At 47.1% G+C, this 23300-nt stretch overlaps 1 protein-coding gene across 3 annotated transcripts in view; it reads right to left on the bottom strand.

Annotated features, from left to right (window-relative positions):
• sgms2a (sphingomyelin synthase 2a) overlaps positions 1–23300 on the bottom strand; it is a 117237-nt gene that overhangs the window by 20104 nt on the left and 73833 nt on the right. The window contains exons 1-2 of one of the 3 annotated variants that reach the window (XM_055641894.1): positions 8504–8653; positions 7608–7725 (exon numbers count right to left, since the gene is read on the bottom strand). In XM_055641894.1, the coding sequence (XP_055497869.1) occupies positions 7608–7725; positions 8504–8562 (177 nt within the window). In that variant the 5' untranslated portion in view covers positions 8563–8653. Of the gene's footprint in view, positions 1–7607; positions 7726–8220; positions 8432–8503; positions 8654–23300 lie in introns of those variants that run through there. The other 2 variants (XM_055641904.1, XM_055641886.1) reach the window with 2 other exon arrangements.

The following is a 23300-nucleotide window of genomic DNA, read 5'->3' as shown; positions in this document are numbered from 1 at the left end:
CATCAATGTTGAAATCCACAGGCCGGGGTTGGAGCGTTGATCCCAGGCAAGGGATCGCAGGCTCCGATGGTAAGTCCACGGCCCCGTGGTGGGGCTCAAAGTCAGTCTCGAGCAAGGCCGCCAGCTCCATGATGTTTGGCCGCAGAGCGACCGGAGATACGATCCGGAAAACAATCGCAACTCCAGCAAAGTAGGGGATTGAAAAGAAGTTTCTCCTACCCACATCCCCACCCACCCACCACATAAAACAAAACACACTAAAAATAACAAAAGAGACGGAAAGACAGACAGACCATTGGTGAGGCTGCCATGACTGAAGGCGCCACCCAGTGGACATATCATCAAGGATTCCCACCATCCGGCCCATGCCCTCTTCTCATTGTTGTCATCAGGCAGGAGGTACAGAAGCCTGATATCCCACAGTACTCAGTGCAAGAACAGCCACTTTGCTAGACTCTTGAACTGACCTTTAGACGAGAGATATGGCACGGAAAAAGATTCTACGGCTCAATCCTACATGCTGACCAGCAATCACCCCATACACTACCACTATCCTACACACTAGGGATAATTTTACCAAAGCCAATTAACCTACAGACCTGTACATCTTTGGAATATGGAAGAAACCCAGAGCACCTGGAGAAAAGCCACAGGGAGATCATACAAACTTCATACAGACAGCACCCGTTGTCTGGATCGAACCCAGGAATCTCGCTGTAAGGCAGCAACTCTACCGCCCTTAGTACCTGCACATCCTAATCATACCACAGCAGCGGAATACTGCAAACTATTTTTTGTAGGTTAATTGTCCTCAGTGTATAGGGAGGGGATGAAATGGTGGGATGACAGTGAACTAGAGTTATAAGTGATCGATGATCAGTTTGGATTCGGTTAGTTGAAGGGTCTGTTTCCATGTTGTATCTCTAAACTAAATTATACCTCTTTTATTGCCATGGACTTGTTTTCTAATTGTGCTTTTGCACTCCTGATTAGTTTTTTTAAACATTCTATTTTTTGCAGTCTTGTATAATTTATGTGTAATTAATGTAGTGTAATGTTTTTGTGTGCTGTCTGAGTCTATGTAATGCTGCTGTAATCAAGTTCTTCACTGTACTGTACCTCACTGTACTTGTGCAATGACAATAAATATGTTTATTTTTAATTGAATCATAAAATTTGCACTTACAGTGGTGGGCATTTTTCTGCCATCATTCATTGTACCACGCATTATCAGTATGTTTGCTTACAATATTTATATTATGTCAACATGGCATAACCTTTGCATTGCCTTATATTCTACCTCCCTCCATGCCCAATGGTCATAGTCATACAGTGATACAGTGTGGAAACAGGCCATGTCCCAGCTAAACAAGTCACACCTTGCCTGCGTTTGGCCCGTATCTCTCCAAACATGTCCTATCCATGTACCAGTCTAGCCCACTATGATGATGAGCATTTCCTTATAGATTCTTTCCAGTGACTGTACCAAACCACAGTGCATTATCAGCACATATTCCTGCAGAAGGGCAGGCGCCAGTCAGGAGCCAACAACTCCTGGCACCTGGGAACCAAAAGTCTTAATTAAAACAAAGGGAGTCTTTCAACAAATTGTTGATCCTCCCATAGCAGCTTGTAGAGCAGTGACGCCTGTACTTACTGTTGGTTGGGATGAAGCCCAAGTCAACATTTATTGGCCATTCTTAATTGACCCTCGACTGAATGCCTTGGCTTGGGAGTTAAGAATCAGCCACATTTCTACAGATCTAGTCATGTTTAGATCCAGGTCAAGGAAGAACAGCTGATATCCTTCCTTGATGGACATTTCGAGAACCAGACGAGTTTTTAATGTCTAAAAAAACCCACAAAGTGCTGGAGGAACTCAGCGAGTCAGGCAGCATCTCTGGAGAAAAAGGATGGGTGACGTTTCAGGTCAGAACCCTTCTACAGACCCATCCTGAAACGTCACCCATCCTTCTTCGCCAGAGATGCTGTCTGACCTGCTGAGTTATTACAGCACTATGTGTCTATCTTCAGCATAAACCAACATCTGCAGTTCCTTCCTACACAGCATCCCTGGAGGACATGGATAGACGTTTTGTGTCTGAGTTCCTCCAGCATTTTGAGTTTTTTGCTCAAGGTTAAAGCTCTTGAAGTTCCTTGTGTCTAGTTTTTAAATGTGCTCTGGTAGTTTCTTCACCAATACTGATAACTAGTATAATATTCCAGAATTTTTTTGAACTAAAGATCTTTGGCTTGAAAGCTTGCTACATTGTGCACTGTTATTTGCTGATCTGCTGGGAGCATTCAGCATTTTCTGTTTGCATTTCACATTTCCAATGTTTGTGGGAGTTTGCTTTTGGCAATGTCAGCATGTCTGTTTCATAGAGTTTGCAAAGGTTAACGTAAGCTGTCTTTAGTTTTAAGAACCCCAGATATTAGGCCTTTTTAACGTTGTTTAACGTGCTGTGAACCCTAACCACAAATGAATGACAGCATCAATTCAGTATGCCACTGACAAAACAATGGGGCGGCACGATGGTGCAGCGGTAAAGTTGCTGCGTTACAGCTCCAGAGAACCGGGTTCGATCCTGACTACGGGTGCTGTCTGTATGGAGTTTGCACGTTCTCCCTGTGACCCGTGTGGGTTTTCTCCGGGTGCTCCGGTTTCCTCCCACACTCCAAAGATGTACGGGTTTGTAGGTTGATTGGCTTTGATAAAATTGTAAATTGTCCCTAGTGTGTAGGATAGCACTAGTATACGGGGATCGCTGGTCGGCACGGACTCGGTTGAAGGGCCTGTATCCGTGCTCTATCTTAAAGTTTAAAGAATAAACATTTTAGATGTATTATTGCATCCCCAGCCATGTTTTGGTTATATTTTATGAACAAAATGTTACAGAGCCAACTGCCAACACTGAGAAAAGATCAAATTAAAGTTATTTAAAGAAATTTACAACACTGGTTTTGCCCAGAGCGCTCTTTTGCTCCTCATAAACCTTTCCTTTCATCTCAACTAAAAGGTACTAAATCCTTCCTGCCATGTGATATGCCATGATCATTCTTTTTTAGTGAGCCCAGACACTGAAAAGAGGAATGGGAATGGCACAATATTGTAGATAGTTTGCAAAGGTTTGTTGGCCCAATAAATTTATTGATTTGATGACTTAATTAATTTAAAGAAGGGTACACACTTTCTGTAATGTATTTCCTGTATATATTTTCAAAAGGTATCTTTTGAAATATACATTGGGACACCAAGTGACAGATGTACAAGACATTGGTGAAAACAGTAGCCTGGAATATTGCGTGCAGTTCTGGTTGTCGTACGATGGGATTGAGCTCAGGAGAAAATATTTACAGGAATGTTGCCGAGACTGCAAGGCTTGAATGATTAGGAGAGACGGGAGAGGCTGGAACTGTTTTCCCTTGAATGAAGAATTTTGGGCAATGACCTGATAGAGGTTTATAAAATTATGATGGCATAGACATACGAAGAAAGACTGGATAGACTTGGTTTGTACTCACTAGAATTTAGAAATTTGAGGGGGAATCTTATAGAAACTTACAAAATTCTTAAGGGGTTGGACAGGCTAGATGCAGGAAGATTGTTCCCGATGTTGGGGAAGTCCAGAACAAGGGGTCACAGTTTAAGGATAAGGTGGAAATCTTTTAGGACCGAGATGAGAAAAACATTTTTCACACAGAGAGTGGTGAATCTCTGGAATTCTCTGCCACAGAAGGTAGTTGAGACCAGTTCATTGGCTATATTTAAGAGGGAGTTAGATGTGGCCCTTGTGGCTAAAGGGATCAGGGGGCATGGAGAGAAGGCAGGTACAGGATACTGAGTTGGATGATCAGCCATGATCATATTGAATGGCGGTGCAGGCTCGAAGGGCCGAATGGCCTACTCCTGCACCTATTTTCTATGTTTCTATGGATGGACATAGTCTTTGGCCAGGCCAGAGGAGTCTAAATCTAGAGGGCAATGAGTTAAGTTGTATAGGGCCCTGGTGAGACAACATATGAAGTACTGTGTGCAGTTTTGGTCTCCTAATTTGAGGAAGGACATCCTTGCTATTGAGGCAGTGCAGCGTAGGTTCACGAGGTTAATCCCCTGGATTGCGGGACTAATATGAGGAAAGATTGGAAAGACTGGGCTTGTATTCACTGGAATTTAGAAGGATGATACAAGATACAAGATACAAGATACATTTAATTGTCATTTGGACCCCTTGAGGTCCAAACGAAATGCCGTTTCTGCAGCCATACATTACAAACACATAGACCCAAGACACAACATAATTTACATAAACATCCATCACATCGCTGTGATGGAAGGCCAAAAAAACTTATCTCTCCACTGCACTCTCTCCCCCCCCCCCCCCGATGTCAGTCAAAGTCAAAGCCCCCGGCTGGCGATGGCGATTGTCCCGCGGCCATTAAAGCCACGCCGGGTGATGCAAGGTCGCACACCGGGTCTTGCTGTTAGAGCCCCCGGCGTGCGCTCGCAGAGTCCCGCGGCCATTCCAAGCCGCGCGGGGCGGTGATGTTAGGCCCCGCTCCAGGAGCTCTTCAACCCCGCAACTCGGGCGGGGGAAGTCGCTGTTGCGAGAGCCCTGAAAAGCGGTCTCCCTACAGGGAGCCGCGGGCTCTCGGTGCCGCCGTCCACAGACCTGCCGTTGGAGCCTCCGACTCTCCGGTAGCAGCAGCAGCAGCAGCAGCAGCAGCGCTCCTCCACCGCTCCACCCGCTCCGGACTCGGCCAGCCCCGCGACGGTGACGGTGAGTCGTAGCACCAGAGTCCCCGGCTTCTTCCTGTTGGAGGCCGCTCCTCGTTGCGGCCCCAACGACAACGGAAACCCGACGAGAAAAGGTCGGGTCTCCAGCGCAGGGAGAGATTTAAAAAAGTTTCCCAGCCCCCTCCCACCCCCCCCCACCCCCCACACACACACCCCAACAAAAAATAACAAAAACTACATTTAAACACAGACAGAAAATAATAAAACGCGGACAGACTGCAGAGGCCGCTGCTGACCAGAGTCGCGCCGCCCACCGGAGTGGGTATCTTATAAAAACATATAAAATTATAAAAGGCCTGGACAAGCTAGATGCAGGAAAAATGTTCCCAATGTTGGGGGAGTCCAGATCCAAGGGCCACAGTCTAAGAATAAAGGGGAGGCCATTTAAAACTGAGGTGAGAAAAACCTTTTTCACCCAGAGAGTTATGAATTTATGGAATTCTCTGCCACAGAGGGCAGTAGAGGCCAATTCACTGGATGAATTTAAAAGATAGTAAGATAGGACTCTAGGGTCTAGCAGAATCAAGGGATATGGGGAGCAGACAGGCACGGGTTACTGATTGTGGATGATCAGCCATGATCACAATAAATAGCTCGAAGGGCCAAGTGACCTCCTCCTGCACCTTTTTCTATGTATGTTTCTATTTAAAAGGGATCAGAGGGGCTGGTTTCCCTCTGTCAAACACCAACACAAGCTTATAATTTCCCCATTGTTGTTTGGGGAAGATTACCTGATGCAAAACAGAGCAAAAGCAGGAATTTCTTGATCTCAATTAGGTGAGGATTGAACCCGGGTCTCTGGCGCTGTGTGGCTATACCAGTTGCGTCACTGTGTTGCTCTACTCAGTGAACAAGAGGAAACATGAACAAGAGTAGTGAAGCCACTCAGCCCCTTAAGCCTGCCCCACCATTTAATTAGCTGAGGGCTGATCTGCCACAGGCCTCACCTTCAAGTACTCCATACACCTTAATTCCCTGACCCTTCAAAAATTTATCTGCAAATAATTCCTCTCCAATTGGAGGGCGACACGGTGGCACAGCAGTAGAGTTGTTGCCTGACAGTGCCGGAGGGCCAGGTTCGATCCCGGTTACGGGCGCTGTCTGTACAGAGTTTGTACGTTCTCCCCGTGACCGCGTGGGTTTTCTCCGAGATGTTTGGTTTCCTCCCACACTCCAAAGACGTACAGGTATGGAGGTTGATTTGCTTGATGTATGAGTAAATTGTCCCTAGTGTGTGTAGGATAGTGTAAATGTGTGGGGATCGCTGGTCAGCACAAATTTGGTGGGCCGAAGGGCCTGTTTCTGCCCTGTATCTTTGAAATAAACCAAAAACCCGCAACGATCTGATTTCCACAATCCTCCAGCAACGAGACTTCCAGGAGTTCACCACCGTTAACGAAGTCTGTGCCGAACAAGATGCCAAGTTAAACTAATCTCTCTGCCTGCATGTAATCCATGTCCCTCCACTCTGGGCATATCCATGTGCCCATTGAAAAGCCTCTGTCATATTTGCTTTCCAATGTCACTTTTGGCAGCACATTCCATGCTCTCAAAACTCTCTGTGTAAAAACAAAACTTGCCCCACACAACTCCTTTAAACTTTGCCCTTCTCACCATAAAGCCATGCCCGCTAATCTTTGATATTTCCATCTACGAAAAAGGTTATTTCTGTCTACCCTATATATGCCTCCATTATTTTACATATTTTTATCAGCTCACCCCTCAGCAGCCGATGCTCCAGAGAAAACAATACAAGTTGCTCAACTTTTCCATATAGCTAATATGCTGTAAAAGAGATGTAGAAAACAAGGAATTGCAGATACACAAAAAAGCTGGAGAAACTCAGCGGGTGCAGCAGCATCTATGGAGCGAAGGAAATAGGCAAAGTTTCGGGCCGAAACGTTGCCTATTTCCTTCGCTCCATAGATGCTGCTGCACCCGCTGAGTTTCTCCAGCTTTTTTGTGTACCTTCGATTCTCCAGCATCTGTAGTTCCTTCTTAAACACAAGGAATTGCAGATGCTTTTTTCAGACTTTATTTTAGACTTTAGAGATACCAGCACTTTGTTCCACCGAGTCGGCGCCAACCAGCGATCGATCACCTGTACACTAACAATATCCTACACGCTAGGGACGATTTACAATTTTATCAACGCCATTTAACCTGCAATCCTGTATGACTTTGGAGTGTGGGAAGCACCACTGGAGAAAAACCAGAGCACCAGGAGAAAACCATGTGGTCACAGGAAGAATGTACACACTCTGTACAGACTGATTTACCAAGGAAAGTCATCAGTCTGAAGAAGAGTCTCGACCCGAAACGTCGCCTATTCCTTCGCTGCCTCACCCACTGAGTTTCTCCAGCATTTCTGTCTACCTTCGATTTTTCCAGCATCTGCAGTTCCTCCTTAAACACAAAATGCTGGAGTAACTCAGTGGGTCAGGCAGGATCCCTGGAGAATATGGATAGGTAATGTTTTGGGTCTAGACCATTCTTCAGACCAGCAGCTTGAAGTCACCTGTCCATATTTTCTAGGGATGCTGCCTGACCCGCTGAGTTCTTCCAGGATTTTGTATCCACTCTCTAATCCAGGCAGCATTCTGGTAATGGTAGATTTAATTTCTTCAGTCACTCGTGATAGGAAACCCCTAGGATTTGTAGGAATTAGCCCGAGTGACTCTGTTCTTGACAGTCTCCCACGCCAATCCATCATTTCTTAAATAAGGGGAGTAAAATACCAAAACTTCATTAAACAATTAATAAGTGGTTAAAATGCATGGAGATCCTGGTCCTAGTGAGAAGCGCTTACCTTTGGTGCACACTGGAAGTGCATTCCAGGCACAGGTAGAGTGGTGATGTACATGGTGATACACCTGTAAAGGTACAAGGTTCCCATGATGAAGAAAAACCTTCGTCCTATGATGGACCTACAACAGAAGAGAGTCAAGAGTGTTTAATTGTCATATGTACCAGAGAGGGAACAATGAGATTGTTACTTGCAGCAGCTGGTTGAACCGCTGCCTCACAGCGCCAGAGACCCAGGCTCGATCCCGACCTTGGATGCTGTCTGTATGGAGTTCGCAGGTTCACCTCGTGACCTTGTGTGTTTCCTCCAGGTGCTTCGGTTTCCTCTCACATCCCAAAGATGTGTTTATAGGTTAATTGGCATCTGTAAAATTGTCCCTAGTGTGTAGGGAGTGGATGCAGATGCAGGATAATTTACAACTAATCTGATGGTCAGCACAAGATAAAGTCTAGTAAAGGCTGATTAAAGATAGTCCAAGGCATCCAATAAAGTAGATCAGGGGTCGGCAACCTTGTTCTGCATAGGGCCAGGACGCATGTCTGTGAGCGGATGGCGGGCCACATCTATCACGTGTACACATGGATCCCGCCCCTTCGAGGACGTCACTCATACTCACTTGGACCCGACCTATTGACAACCCTGATCCAGACCAAAGATCATAGACTGGATCTTTGATCCCGACAGTGAAGCTCAGACACAGAAGGTGCGCGGACGTGCCGGCGGCTTTGCGCAGGATGCGGTACAGCCAAAGCTCGGCGCTGCTCGATGCTTGGTGGCTCCGCCATTGCGGCCGCCAGCACAGGCCTCCTTGCGTCACCGCTCCTGGGCGCCACGGCCTCGGGAGATACCGGAGATGACGGAAGTCTACGGGCCAGATAATTACTGGAAAAAAATTTCACCTGTAGTCCGGATGATTTCTGGTTACAGGCCGCGTAGGTTGCGCCGAAGTAAATAGCATCTCAGGACCGCTCTCTAGTTGGTGATAGATTGGTTCAGTTGCCTGATAACTGTTCGGAAGAAACTGTCCCTGAGTCTGGAGGTATGTGTTTTCACATTTCCGTACTTCTTGCATGATGGGAGAGAGGAAAAGCGGGAGTGACCGGGGTGAGACGCATCCTTGATTATGCTGGTAGCTGTGCCGTGAGCTGTCGATAGAGTCGATGGAAGGGAGGTTGGTTTGGGTGCTGGTCTGAGATGTGATCTGAATTCTCTGCAATTTCTTGCGGTCTTAGATGAGGTCGTTCTCAAACCTGCCGTACAGACACAGGGACAAGGTGACCAGGGTGGGTGAAGTCTTTGATTACGGTGGCTGCTGCTCCAAGGCAGCGTGAAGTGTAGATTGAGTCAATGATGGGACGTCTGGTCTGTGTGATGGACTGGGCCACATCTACAACGCTCTGTAATTTCTAGTGTCTTTGGCAGAGCTGTTCCTAACCAAGTGGGTATACAACCTGACAGAATGCTTTCAACAGAGCATCTGTAGACATTTGTAAGAGCCATCACGTAGCATAAACAATGTTATAGTTATTCAATATTTTTACTGGCCAAATGCCCTCATTTTTACTGTATCAGTTCACCGCCGTGAAATGGACACCAGAAGCTGAAATAACATTGTTCTGACTCATTCATATCACTAATTAAATTTCTTAACCCATGCGGGTGAATCCATGTTTACATAGTACCACGCCTTGTGGATCTCAACATACTACGCTCTTTTCAAGATATGCTGCTGATTGTTAAGGAAAATGTGACTCATGACTGCATGACTCTGCCAGCTGCCTGAATATTTCCCCTTCTCTCAGGACCATTCCTTGTCTCTGCTTAGCGTCGCACTCCCTGCTAAGGCAGCAACACAGCTGAGAATGCCAGATCAGCTCACAGATAAAACCCCTTGCTGTCTCAGATAGATCCGGGATTGCCCGATAGGAAGTGTGAATAATAAAAATCCTCCAGGGTGTCTGAGGCAGCTAGGCTTTGGCTGGTGTTGCTGAAAGGATGATAGAGCGCAGAAACAGGTCCTCTGGCATGACCAAGATGTCCCATCTAATTTGACGCATATCTCTCCAAACCCTTCATAAGTACTAGGAGCAGAATTTGGCCATTCGTCCCATCAAGTCTACTCCACCATTCAATCACAGCTGATCTATCTTATTCTCCTGCCATCTCCCCATAACCCCTAACACCCTTCCTAATCAACTTTCCTATGTACCTTCCCAACTGTCTTTTAAATAGTGCTATCGTACATGCTATAACCACTTTGTCTGGTAGCTTGTTCCATAAGCCCACCACTCTCGGCATAAAAAACATTGCCTCTCAGGTTCCTCTTCAAGCGTTCCCCTCTCACCTCAAACCTGAGCCCTCTAGTTCTTGATTCCCCAACCCTGGGAAAGAGACTGCCATCACTCTGTCATGCCCCTCATGATCTTATACACCTCTATAGGTTTCCTGCGCTTTAAGGAATAACATCCGAGCCTTAGAAGGATGTTTCACAGTCCACGGGCCCTGCACTGCTCAAATAAGCTAAACCAGGAAGTTATAAATGCAAATATCATGAACATTTGTAACTATATTCGTCCGTGGGAGAGGCAATGGCAGAAGAGAACAGAGTCACAAAGTGACAAGTTTGTGGGCATTGAGCTCATGGCATGATGCACTATTCACTGTCCACGTATCACAATCATTGTGGGCAGCACAGTGACACAATGGTAGAGTTGCTGCTTACAGCACCAGAGACCCAGGTTCCATCCTGACTGTGGATGCTATCTGTACGGAGTTTGTACGCTCTCCACGTGACTGCGTGGGTTTTCTCCGGGAACTCCAGTTCCGGGAGCATGAGCTCCCACATTCCAAAGACGCACAGGGTTGTAGGTTAATTGTTTTCCGCAAATTGTAAATTGTCCCCAGTGTGTAGGATAGTGCTAGTGTACGAGGTAATCGCTGGTCAGCGCAGACTCATTTGGCTGGAGGTCCTGTTTCCACGCTGTATCTCTAAACCAAACTAAATTTGCCTGGCTTTCTCACCCTCACCTGTTTTCCAGCTTTATCCCCCCCCCCCCCCCCCCCCCCCCCCCCCCACTCCAATTAGCCTGAAGAAGGATCCCAACCTAAAACATCACCTATACATGCCCTCCCCAGATGCTGCCTGACCCGTTGAGTTACTCCAGCACTCAGAAGCACTATTCACTTGATATTGCATCTGAATTTAAACGTAGAAAATGTTCTTACAATTAGGATAAATTAACTGGAAAGGTGCCTGCATGAGACTTGACTCTGACTCCTAGGATACAGGGTGCTCCTATATCATATAAGGAAGGGAGTTCCCACAGTATTCTGGTCAACATGTATTCCTCCATCAGCATTGGCAAGCATAACTGGACAATTGGCAGTCTGAGTTTCCCTGTAGGAGGGGGGTAGCAGTAGGACCCAGGAGAATCAGACCACAAAGTGTAGGAGCCTGCAGTGTGGAGGCTGTGGGCCTGGAGCTAAGCCTGAAGAAAGTGTGGATTGGTTACTTTACTTATTAACCAATTGCTGTATTATTAGAAGCTCCGCCTACTACTACTACTACTGATCATATTATCGCAACTCGACGTGTGCAGGTAGTCCATGCGACTGTACAGTAGAAGCAACGTGCTGTAGTATGTAATACATGCCTTTCAATAAATACCGTTGTACCATGTTTGTGAGTATGTTTGATTCGCTCAACAATGTGTCGGAAGTGGGATTCAAACCCACGCCTCCCACTGGACCCCGACTCGTCCAATCTCACATTCGGCACCCTCTTTGGCCGCTACAAATTTCTGCGGATGCCCTTTGGCATCAATTCTGCCAGTGAGGTATTCCAATGCACAATGAAACAATTATCTGCGGGGGATCCATGCGCCATCATTGTCAACGATATTCTCGTTGCTTAAAAAAAATACTAGACCGTGCTAAAGACATCCATCTCAAGATCAACCCTCTAAAATGCAGATTCCGTGTCAAAGAGATCCAATATGTCGGACACATATTCACCAGTGATGGCCTCAGACAGGACCCCTCCAAGACCACTGCCATCAACGAGATGCCAGCTCCCACTGACATTACGATTTTACAGAGATTCTTGGGAATGGTCAACTACTTGGGGAAATCCGTTCCCAACCTCAGCAAAATATCTGCTCCCCTATGACAACTGGCTCACAAAGACACTGCTGGGTTTGGTACCCACAACACCAGAGAGCTTTTGAAATCCTCAAATTACAATTGTCCAGTGCCCCAACCCACGCTTATTTTGATTTAAACCGACCGGTGACGTTTCCGTGTGTTGCATACCAATATAGACTGGGAGCTGCCTGCCTACAGACCTCCGCCGAAGAAGACTACAGACCTATTGCTTACGCCTTCCGTACCCTGTCAATGTTACGCCCAGATTGAAAAGGAATTACTTGCCGTGGTTTTTGCCTGCACCAAATTCAAGGACTTCATTTTTGGCAAGTCTGTGACGGTTGAAACAGACCACCAACCGTTGGTCACCATTCTGAACAAATCCATTCATGCTGCTCCTGCTCGCCTGCAACGGATGATGATGCAGCTGCAGTACTTCGATTTTACCCTAGTCTACAAAAGCGGCAATGACATGCATCTGGCTGACACGCTATCAAGGGCCCCACGAACGACCTGCGAACAACAGCTGTCTGAGATAGACCAGTTCACAGTAATGACAGTGTCATACATACATACAGAATGCCTAAGCAACCTGGCAGAGCACACGGCTGCTGATATAACTCTTCAACTACTGTCCTCGGTCATCCGGTGTGGCTGGCGGGATAAACAACATCATGCCCCACTTACGATTCGCCAATTCTACCTGGTTCGCGATGAACTGGTACTGCAGGACGATGTCATAATCAAGGGTCACAAAGCAGTCATCCCAGCTGTTCCACAGGACAAATACTTTGATGCCGTCCACAGGGACCACCCCGGCGTGAAAGCAACCTTATTACAAGCAAAGAGCATGTTTTACTGGCCCGGGATGTGCGCGAAAAAGTTCAAGCCTGCGCCGTCTGCAACAGCCTGATTCCACACCAACAGAAGCAGCACCCTGTTCCTCCTCTGCCTTGGTCCACGGTCGCTACCGACATATTCGAGTGGCGTGGCAAACATTATCTGGTTCTCGTTGACACATATTCGGGCTGTTTCGAAATCGACCAGCTCCAAAACGTCACATCAGATGCAATCATCTAAAAGCTGTTGCGCTATTTCTCCGTGCATGGCGCCCCTGCACGCCTCCTGTCAGATAACGGCAGTCAGTTCACCAACCAGTGTTTCAAAAACTTTGCTCAACAAACTTTGCCATGTCACCAGCAGTCCTGAATTTCCACAGTCAAACAGACTTGCAGAACGGGCTGTCCGGAGCGCCAAACATTTAATGGAGCGCTCACACTTTGCCAAATCCAATGTCTACTTGGACCTGCTCAACTTAAGGAACATCGCCCGTGACCCAATACTGGGGTCTCTGACCCAACACATGATGTCTCGACACACCCATGCTACCCTGCCCGTGCCGCAGCAGCTGCTACAGCCACAGGTTCGTTCACCACCTGCTGTGCAGATATAACTCCAGCTGAAACGCGATGTCCAGAAGCGATTTTTCGATGTCCAGCAAACCACTTAAACCTCTCTCCAGTGGGCAAATCGTTCTCCTTCGAACCAACAAGGGCTATGGCTATTTAGGTCACATCCACAGTCCCGCAAAAGAGCCTCTCATACCTGGTGAGCACAGACGGAGGAATCTACAGACGCAACTGTCAACATCAACTTCCTGTGAAGGAACCACGTCCTACTGTTTCGTATCCCGATGCAACGCGCCCTTCTGCTGTCGGACAGTCTCTTCCCTCCCGCCCTGCTGCTGCAGACCTAACATTGGTTACGCCCCCTACACCCTCACCACCACGTTCAGTGCCCCACTTGTCAGCCTCTCCATGTTCCTCTCCCGGGTCACCAGTGCTCTCGCCGCATAGCTCCCCAGTTATTTTGCCGGTGAAGGGAGGAGACGCGTATTTGTACTGTACGCGCGCGGGACGGGTGTGGAGGCCGCCCTTGAGATACGGGGATTCTGTTTGAACCATCTGTACTTCCCTGTGTGCACTATTAGCATTTTGGTTACTATATTATTCAGTCATCACATAATAACGTGTTTATTCATAAATGTCACTTTGATTTAGATGTGTTTCATTTTCATTCCTACAAGGAAAGGTGTAGATTGGTTACTTTACTTACTAGCCAATGTTGTGCTTTATTAGTAGAGGCTCCGCCTACTACTACACTGTTCATATTATGTGCGCAGGCAGTCCATGCTGCTTTACAGTAGAGGCAACATGTTTGTGGAAGCATACTGCTGTACCACCATGTTTGTGAGTATGTTTGATTCGCTCAGCAGAAAGGTCGCATCCTGAAACGTCACCCATCCTTTTCCTCTAGAGATGCTGCCCGACTCGCTGAGTTATTACAGCACTTTGTGTCTATATCTGGACAATGATCTAGTTCAACCTATTGGGATGTTGTATTGTGCAAAGACCATGATTGAAAGGCACTTGGCTATGAAACTTCAAGTCAGCACCGCCATTCAATGTGATCACGGCTGATCATCCACTATCAGTACCCAGTTCCTGCTGTCTACCAATATCCCTTGACTCCGCCATCTTCAAGAGCTCTCTCTTGAAAGTACCACAAAATGTCACAAAATTAAGAAGGTGGATGTACAATTACAAACTATTTTCTTTCGTCAACAACTTAGGCAGCTAGCAGAGTCTTTCGGAAGTTGGTACAACCTTTAAGCCAACATGTTGAATCCATCCTAAATCAATACAATCCAGCCAGCATATTAGTCATGGCGTACACCCACAGTGTTCTCAATCAAAACATTAGTGCCACTGCTTATCCAAGTCCTGACTGTCTGGAGTTACTGAATGAACAGTATGGAGCTGCACTGTACCTGAAAACCAGGAATTTCAAATCTTCCCAAATTCAACCAAGGGCAGCACCGTGGCTCACCTGGTAGAGTTGCTGCCTGACAGTGCTAGAAACCCGGGTTCGATCCTGACCTTGGGCGCTGTCTGTGTGGAGTTTGCATGCTCTCCCTGTGACCACCTGGGTTTCTACCCACATCCCAAAGACGTGCAGGTGTCGATTAATTGGGCTCTGTAAATCATCCCTAGGTGAAGGGAGTGGATGCGAAAGTGGGATAACATAGTTCTAGTTTAGATTAGTTTATTGTCACGTATACCTAGGTGCAGTGAAAAGCTGTTATGGTGCGTGCTATCTAGTCAGCAGAAAGACTATACATGCTGATAGTCAAGCCATCCACAATGTACACTTACAGGATAAGGGGAATAACGTTTAGTGAAAGATAAGGTCCAATAATAGTCCAATTAAAGATAGTCTGAGGATCTCCAATGATTTAGATGGGAGGTCAGAAGATGCTCTCTGGTTGGTGATAGGATGGTTCAGTTGTCTAATAGCAGCTGGGAAGAAATTTTCCTTGAATCTGGAGGAATCTGGAGGTGTTTCAAACTTCTGTAAAGTCTGGCCTGATGGGAGAGGGAGAAGAGAGTGTCTGGAAAGGTTGTCGGTAGGCCTGTTTCAGAATCAGAATCAGAATCACACTTTATTCGCCAAGTATGTTTTGCAACATACGAGGAATTTCATTGGCCATGCTTTATCTCTAAAATTAAATTGAACTTGAGAATTCCCACACACAGACCGCCTGCAGTGAAAGTTTGATTACCCTAAGCGACACTTTAAATGTGGGGAAAATGGTAAGGGAACAAAGAGATCATAAAATGCTTGTTTAAAAGTATGGTGATGAAAAAGTATGGTGATTTTTAAGGCTAAGCCAAATCACCCCTTAATATTCTGACCACAATCTTCTGGTATGTTTGTGAAATGTTTGTTTGGTTGGATTATGGTTGGAGCTCGAATATGCCTTGTTAATTTCCTGCCAGTTGCTTCAGGATGTTTTGAGTCACTGGCTTTTTCAGTTCCTTTAAAAAAATATTGTGGCAGTCTTTCAGTCCTAAATACCACAAGATAATTTTGCAAGAATGACGTCATCTTCCTGCATAACTACAGTGCAACAGTGTCAACCGTGACTCGGCGCTTAGCATTTCCTGGTGAGTCAGTAAGCTGTGTGTTCCTGAACACTAAAATATTAAATGACCCTAGTCTTGGAGTCATCAAGCAGGGGTCGACAACCTATGTCCCCCGGGCCTTATGCGGCCAAAACCCAAAACCATCCAACCCGCAGGCGTTTTTTTTAATCCTGTAATTATCCGGCCCGCAGACTTCCATCATCTCCAGTACCTCCCGGGTCCGAGGTCGGGGCGATGCAAGCACGCAAGGATGATGCGGCAAAGCCGCCAGCACGGCCGCGCACCTTCTGTGTCTGGGCTCCACTGTCGGGATCGGGGTTGTCAATAGGCCAGGGATGAGTGGGCGCGAGTATTTGAGCCACCGCCTTCAGGACAGAGCCAAGGCAATGGTCCATAGGTACGCCATGTTCGTGAGCGCCTGTAACTAGGGGCCAGTGCTCCGGGTGGCGTCCTCAAAGGGGCAGGATCTATCTGAACACGCGATTTGATGCCTGCCATCTGGGGCGGGATGTGGGCGAGATCCATCTGTACACGTGATAGATGTGGCTCCCCCATACGCTTACAGACATGCGTCCTGGCCCCTATGCAGAACAAGGTTGCCGACCCCTGTCATAGAGTCGTGGAGTCATACAGCACAGAACAGGCCCTTCGGCACAACTTGCCCATGCCAACCAAGCTGCCCTATCTACGCTGGTCCTACATGCCCATGTTTGGCCCACATCCTTCTAAACCTTACTGTCGAAATCTCTTTTCAATGTTGCCTGGTAAGTTGTTCCATATACTAACCACCCTCTGTGTGAAAACTTTATGCCCTTCAGATTCCTATTAAATATTTCCTCTCTCTCCTTAAACCTGTCTCTGGTTCTCGATTCCCCAACTCTGGGTAAAATACTCTGTGTATTTACCCTGCCCATTTCTCTCATGATTTTATATACACCCCAATAAGATCACCCCTCATCCTCCTGCCTCAACTACTTCCCCTGGCAGCTTGTTTTATACACACCGCCACACACTGTGTGAAAAGATGTCCCTCATGTTCCCATTAAATCTCTCCTCACTCACCTTAGTCCATCAGCAAAAGACTACGCTACACCAATGTGGGTGCTACATTCACTCATCGCTAATCAACCCAACCCCCCCCCCCCCCCCCCCCCCCCCCCCCCCCCCCCCCCCCCCCCGCACCTCTCTTCCAGCTTTCGCTCCCCTACTACAATCAACCTGAAGAAGGTTCTCAACCCGAAACATTATCTGTCCGACCCACTGCCCGACCCACTGAGTTACTCCAGCATTTTGCGTCTATCTTCGGTGTAAAGCAGCAGCTGCAGTTCCTTCCTACACAAAATATTCAAGAGGTTTTCACTCGTAAATAGAAAGTTGCAATCGAGACACAAGAGACTGTAGATGCTGAAATCTAGAGTTACAAAGAAACAAAGCACTGGAGGAACTCCATGGCTCAAGCAGCATCATTATAGAATCAAAGAGCAATACAGTTGGGAAACAGGCCATTCGGCCCAACTTGCACATGTCGCCAAAAAATGCTGCATCTACATTCATTTTTTCTTCTTGTAAAACTAGCCTGCCTCCGTTTAAACCAATCCCATTCATGTACCTGTCCAAATGTTTTTTTAAGGTTAAAGGAAGATAGAATTAATACAGATAGGAATTTGCAGGTCTGTTTGGGACGAATGGCCTGTTTCTATGTTGCATTGCTCGATGACGCTCTCTGACTATCCATCCCCATCCATCATCACTAACACATTACAGTTTTAAAGAGCTTGCTGTGCACAAAGTGGCACTCATATCTGAGGCTTAATAAGACACTGGTCAGACCGCATTTGGAGTATAGTGAGCAATTTTGGACCCCATATCTGAGGGAGGATGTGCTGGAGAGGGTCCAGAGGAGGTTTAAGACCATGATCCCAGGGATGATTGGGTTAATGTATGATGAGCGTTTGACGGCACTGGGCCTGTACTCACGAAGGTTTAGAAAGATGTGGGGGATGAGCTCATTGAAATTTACCAGATAGTGAAAGGCCTGGATAGAGTGCATGTGGAGAGGATGTTTCCACTAGTGGGAAAGTCTAGGACCAGAGACCGTAGCCTCAGAATAAAAGGATGTACCTTTAGCAAGGAGACGAGGAGGAATTTCTTTAGTCAGAGGGTTGTGAATCTGTGGAATTCATTGCCACGCAGGCTGTGGAGTCAATGGATATTTTTAAGGTGGAGATGGATAGATTCTTCATTACAATGGGTGGCAGGGGTTATGGGGAGAAGGTTGGAGAATGGGGTTAAGAGAGAAAGATAGATCAGCCATGATTGAATGGCAGTGGTTACTTGATGGGTCGAATGGCCTAATTCTGCTCCAATACAAACATGTCTAACGTTACAATAATGACTACCTTTAAACTAGCTCACAGTGTAAAACAATTCAATACCCCCTGAGACAATAGATGGCACACCAAAAATACAAGTTGAATACAAGACTCCCTGATGAGATCTGAAATGCCCACTGTCGATTTTCCCCCTCCCTCCCCATCTCCCGAGATGCTGCTCGACCCACTGAGTTCCTCCAACAGGTTATTTGTTGTTCCAGATTCCAGCAACTAGTTTTTTTACGTCTGTATTGCGATTTTCTCTATATGAGTGTATATTTTAATTCGCTCCTTGCAAAGACGTACAGGTTTGTAGGTTAATTACACTAATAACACTAAAGGATAGTGTTAATGTGAGGGGGTGGGCGCGGACTCAGTAGGCTGAAGGGCTTATTTCCGTGCTGTTTCACTAAACTAAAAACAAATATTGGCTTTGTCAAAGTCAAATGTTCACTGGCGTGGTACTGCTGAAGTGAGCAGTACTAAAAGGAATATTTTTGCATTTACACCAATTCTTTTTTGATCACAGGGCATTCTATGCAAGCTATGGCGAAGGACATGGGCAGTCCGGAACCAGGGGCCACAGTTTAAGAATAAGGGGTAAGCCATTTAGAACAGAGATGAGGAAACACTTTTTCTCACAGAGCGTTGTGAGTCTGTGGAATTCTCTGCCTCAGAAGGCGGTGGAGGCTGGTTCTCTGGATACTTTCAAGAGAGAGCTAGATAGGGCTCTTGAAGATAGCGGAGTCAGGGGATATGGGGAGAAGGCAGGAACGGGGTACTGATTGTGGATGATCAGCCATGATCACATTGAATGGCGGTGCTGGCTCGAAGGGCCGAATGGCCTACTCCTGCACCTATTGTTTATTGTCTATTGTGTCCAGGTGCTCCTCAACATACGATGGGGTTACATTCCGATAAACCAATCGTAAATATCGTAAGTCGAAAATGTGCCTGTGGGCTCACTCACATCTACTCAACCACAGGTGTACAAGGGCAGTGTAGCCCAGAAAACACGACTACTGGTAGTGCAGAGACTCTAGCCCTCGCTGCCTGGCCCAGCCCAGCCCAGCCCCTGGTCCACAGCTCAGCGTCCAGTGAGGGTTATCGCGTCCCTGCCAGCCATCAGAGGGCCAGTGTACGGGGACCTCCCCCTCCTGACAGACACCCCTTGACCCATGGGGGCACGTGCTGCCAGCCCCACCATGTCCCGGACCGACTGAGACTGTCCCTTCCGTCTCGAGTGGTCACAGCGCCCCACACCTCTGTACCAGCTGCCGAGAAATGGGAACCTCCCCTTTATCTCTCCTCCTTCTCGTCTTCCCACCCCCTCCTCTCTATCCCCCCCCCCCCCCCCCCCAATCTCTTGATCCCCCTCTCCCTCTATCCCATTCTCTCCCACCTTCTCTCCCCATTTCCGCTCACACCTCCTCCTCTGGAGAGACTGGTGAAGTGTTTCACTGGCGACGGATTGGATGCAGCGTTTGAACTGGGGGTCCCGGTGAATTCCAGCCGCACAAAGACTTTCCCCACACAGCCTCAAAGTTCCAGGAAATCCCACAGGGAGACCATATTCAGACACTATGGCACGGTGGGAGGAGCCGTACAGAGGTAGCGTTATGCAGTGGGGGGGGAGTCAAGTCAAGTCACATTTATTTATATAGCACATTTAAAAAACAACTCTCGTTGGCCAAAGTGCTTTACATTTGTTATAAGAATAGCACAACAAAACAAACTACATACATATATACATGTAGCCCTCACTCAGAGGACGTCAGGAAAGGTTTGGGAGTATAGATAAGTCTTTAGTCTTGACTTAAAAGAGTCGATGGAGGGGGCAGTTCTGATGGGAAAGGGGATGCTCTTCCACAGTCTAGGGGCTGCAACCGCAAAGGCGCGGTCGCCCCTGAGCTTATGCCTAGACCGTGGGATATTCAGCAACCCCAAGTCGGCCGATCTGAAGGGCCTGGAGGTGGAGTGGTGGGTGAGAAGACTTTTTATGTAGGTGGGGGCAAGCTCATTGAGGGCTTTGTAGACATGGAGGAGGATCTTGAAGTTTATACGGAACCACACAGGGAGCTAGTGGAGAGAGGCCAGGATCGGGGTGATGTGGTCCCTTTTTCGGGTGCCCGTCAGGAGTCTCGCTGCGGCGTTTTGGACCAGTTGCAGCGGGACAGGGAAGATTGGCTGATGCCAGTGTAAAGGGAGTTGCAGTAATCTAGGCGGGAGGAGATGAATGTGTGGATGATCTTTTCCAGGTCATCAAAGTGGAGGAATTGTTTTATTTTAGCTATCGTCCGAAGCTGAAAGAAGCTAGCTTTTACCACGGCATTGACTTGTTTGTCAAATTTCAGTGCTGAGTCAAATATCACGCCAAGGTTTTTGACCTGAGGTTTGAGTAGTGGGGTAAGGCTTCCAAGGCTGCCTGCTATCATTTTGATTGAGTCCGAGGGGCCGAGAAGGATGACCTCAGACTTACTCTCGTTTAGTTGGAGTGGGTAAGGTTAAACAGATTTGTTTGGTTTTTGGGCTTCAGGGAAAGAGAGTTGGGTATCGTCTGCGTAGCAATGGAAGGAAATGCCGTGCCTTTCAATGACTTGGCCTAAGGGGAGCATATACAGGGAGAAGAGAATGGGGCCAAGGATGGAACCTTGTGGAACCCCACAGCAGAGATTAGCTGGGGAGGAGAAAGAGTTGCCTATGTTAGTCGAGAAACTCCTACCTTTGAGGTAGGAGATGAACCAGCTCAGGGCAGTGCCATCAATACCAACCCCATACCGGAGACGGTTAATTAGGATGGTGTGGTCAACAGTATCAAATGCTGCACTGATGTCAAGAAGGAGCAGAATAGCATAGTCGCCGGAGTCAACGGTGAGCAGTAGGTCATTGTGTACCTTCAACAAGGCAGACTCTGTGCTATGGTGAGCCCTGAAACCTGATTGGAAAGTTTCCTGGATAGTGTTTTGGTGAAGGTAAGGTATATGTTAACTTAAAATTACCTTTTCAAGGGCTTTTGAGAGGAAAGGCAGTTTAGAAATGGGTCTGTAGATGCTTGGCAAGGTGGGGTCGAGGTTAGGATTTTTCAGGAGTGGTTGGACCACCGCATGCTTGAAGCAGGTAGGTACAGTGCCAGTGGCCAGAGAGCTGTTGAAGATGGCGAGGATGCTGGGACCAGCTGTTGTAATGACGTCCTTTAGGAGGGCAGATGGGACAGTGTCGAGGGGGCAGGTGGTAGGTTTCATGGTGGTGATCAGTATTACAAGGGGGGGGTAGAGTAACGGGTTGGAAACTGTCTAATTTTGAAGAGCAGACCAATGAGACAGCCAGGTCACGGGTGGGAGGGGAAATATTTGTTCTTATATTCTTTACCTTGCTGGTGAAAAATGTGGTAAATTCCTCGCACTTAGCAGGGGACCCAGTTAGGCTGGTGCTGGTGGCAGGACAGATGATAGAGGTGATGGTGCTAAAAAGGACCTTGGAATTTTGCACGTTTTTGGAAATAAGGGTGGAAAAATATTTAGTTCTTGCAGATTTTACTGCTTCCTGGTATTTGTCAAGATTATTTTTCAGGAGTTCAAAGGAAATTTGAAGCTTATCAGATTTGAACTTCCGTTCTGATTTTCTGCACTCTCTTCTTAGGGCTCTGGTGGTATCATTGAGCCACGGCCAGCCTTTAGGCTTAGGCTTTTTCATTTTAAGAGGAGCAACAGAATCAAGGACGGAAGTCCTTATGCATCTTTGGTGGGCGATACACAAGAACAATTAAAAGTGGACAGATTAGACCAACTATGATTAGTTGATATTCAAAACTGGAAACCTGATCAGTGTTCAGAAGGCAGCAGTTGAAATTCTTCTTAAACACAGGTACACTGTAGGCACTGGCAACACAGTACACTGTGCACACTGGCAACACAGTACACTGTACAGTATCGGTTGTTTACACTCGTGAATGTGCGGCTGGCTGGGAGCTGCGGCTCGCTGCCGTTGCCCGGCATCTCAAAAGAGTATCGTGTCGCATATCGCTAGCCCAGGAAAAGATCAAAATTCAAAGTACGGTTGCTGCTGAATGTGTATCACTTTTGCACCATCATAAAGTCGAAATATCGTAAGTCGAGGAGCATCTGTATAGAGGTTGAGCGGTCATGTTACAGTGGCAAAAGACATTGGTGAGGCCACATTTAGAATAGTGTGTTCAGTTTTGGCCACCATGTTATAGGAAACATGTTCTCAAGCTGGAAAAGGTACATAAAAGATTTACAAGGCTGTTGCCAGGCTTGAGGGCCTGAGCTATAGGGAGAAGTTGAGCAGGACCTTAATCTCTGTAGTGCAGGAGGAGGAGGGGTGATCTTATAGAGATGTATAAAATCAAGAGAGGAATAGATTGGGTAAACGCAGAGTCTCTTCCCCAGAGTAGGAGAATCGAAAACCAGAGGACAAAGATTTAAGACGAGGGGGGAAAGTTTTAATAGGAAAGTGAGGGATAACTTCTTTACACAAAGGATGGTGGGTGCATGGAACAAACTGCTGGAGGAGGTAGTTGAGGCAGGTACTATCGTACATTTAAGAAACATTTAGACAGGTGCAAGGATTGGATAGGTTTATAGGGACATGGGCCAAACGCAGGTAGATGGGACATGTTGGTTGGTTTGTGCAAGTTGGGCAGTAGGGCCTGTTTCCATGCTGTATGACTCTATGGCTGAAACAAAGTGACATTTATTCACTCACAGGGTTGAATCTATGCAATTTTTGCCTTTCGAGGGTTATGGAGGCTTAGTGGTTGATTGGATGGAAGATGAGAGTCTGATAGATTACTGTACACTAGATCATGGGATGTACGAATGGCGTAAGGAAAATGATGTTGAGGAACGGGATACTGATTGGGGATGATCAGCCATGACCACATTGAATGGCGGTGTTGGCTCCAAGGGCCGAGCGGAGAGAAAACACACCAGGGTCTGGCCAGAGGGAACAGCCTCAGCACTGCAGGATTGCTTCCTGCACACTGACTGGGATGTGTTCAGGACAGCCGCATCCTATAATGACCTCATCAACATCGAGGAGTACGCAGAGACTGTAACCAGCTACATTGCCAAGTGCACCGAGGATGTCACTATCATGAAAACCTTCACTGCACGTGGAAACGAAAAGCCATGGATGACAGCAGAGGTGCGCTCGCTGCTGAGGGCCCGTGATGC

Source organism: Leucoraja erinacea, chromosome 1 (assembly GCF_028641065.1).
Source record: "Leucoraja erinacea ecotype New England chromosome 1, Leri_hhj_1, whole genome shotgun sequence".
Classification (NCBI taxonomy): Eukaryota; Metazoa; Chordata; class Chondrichthyes; order Rajiformes; family Rajidae; genus Leucoraja; species Leucoraja erinaceus.
This window is presented reverse-complemented; position numbering and strand designations above follow the sequence as displayed.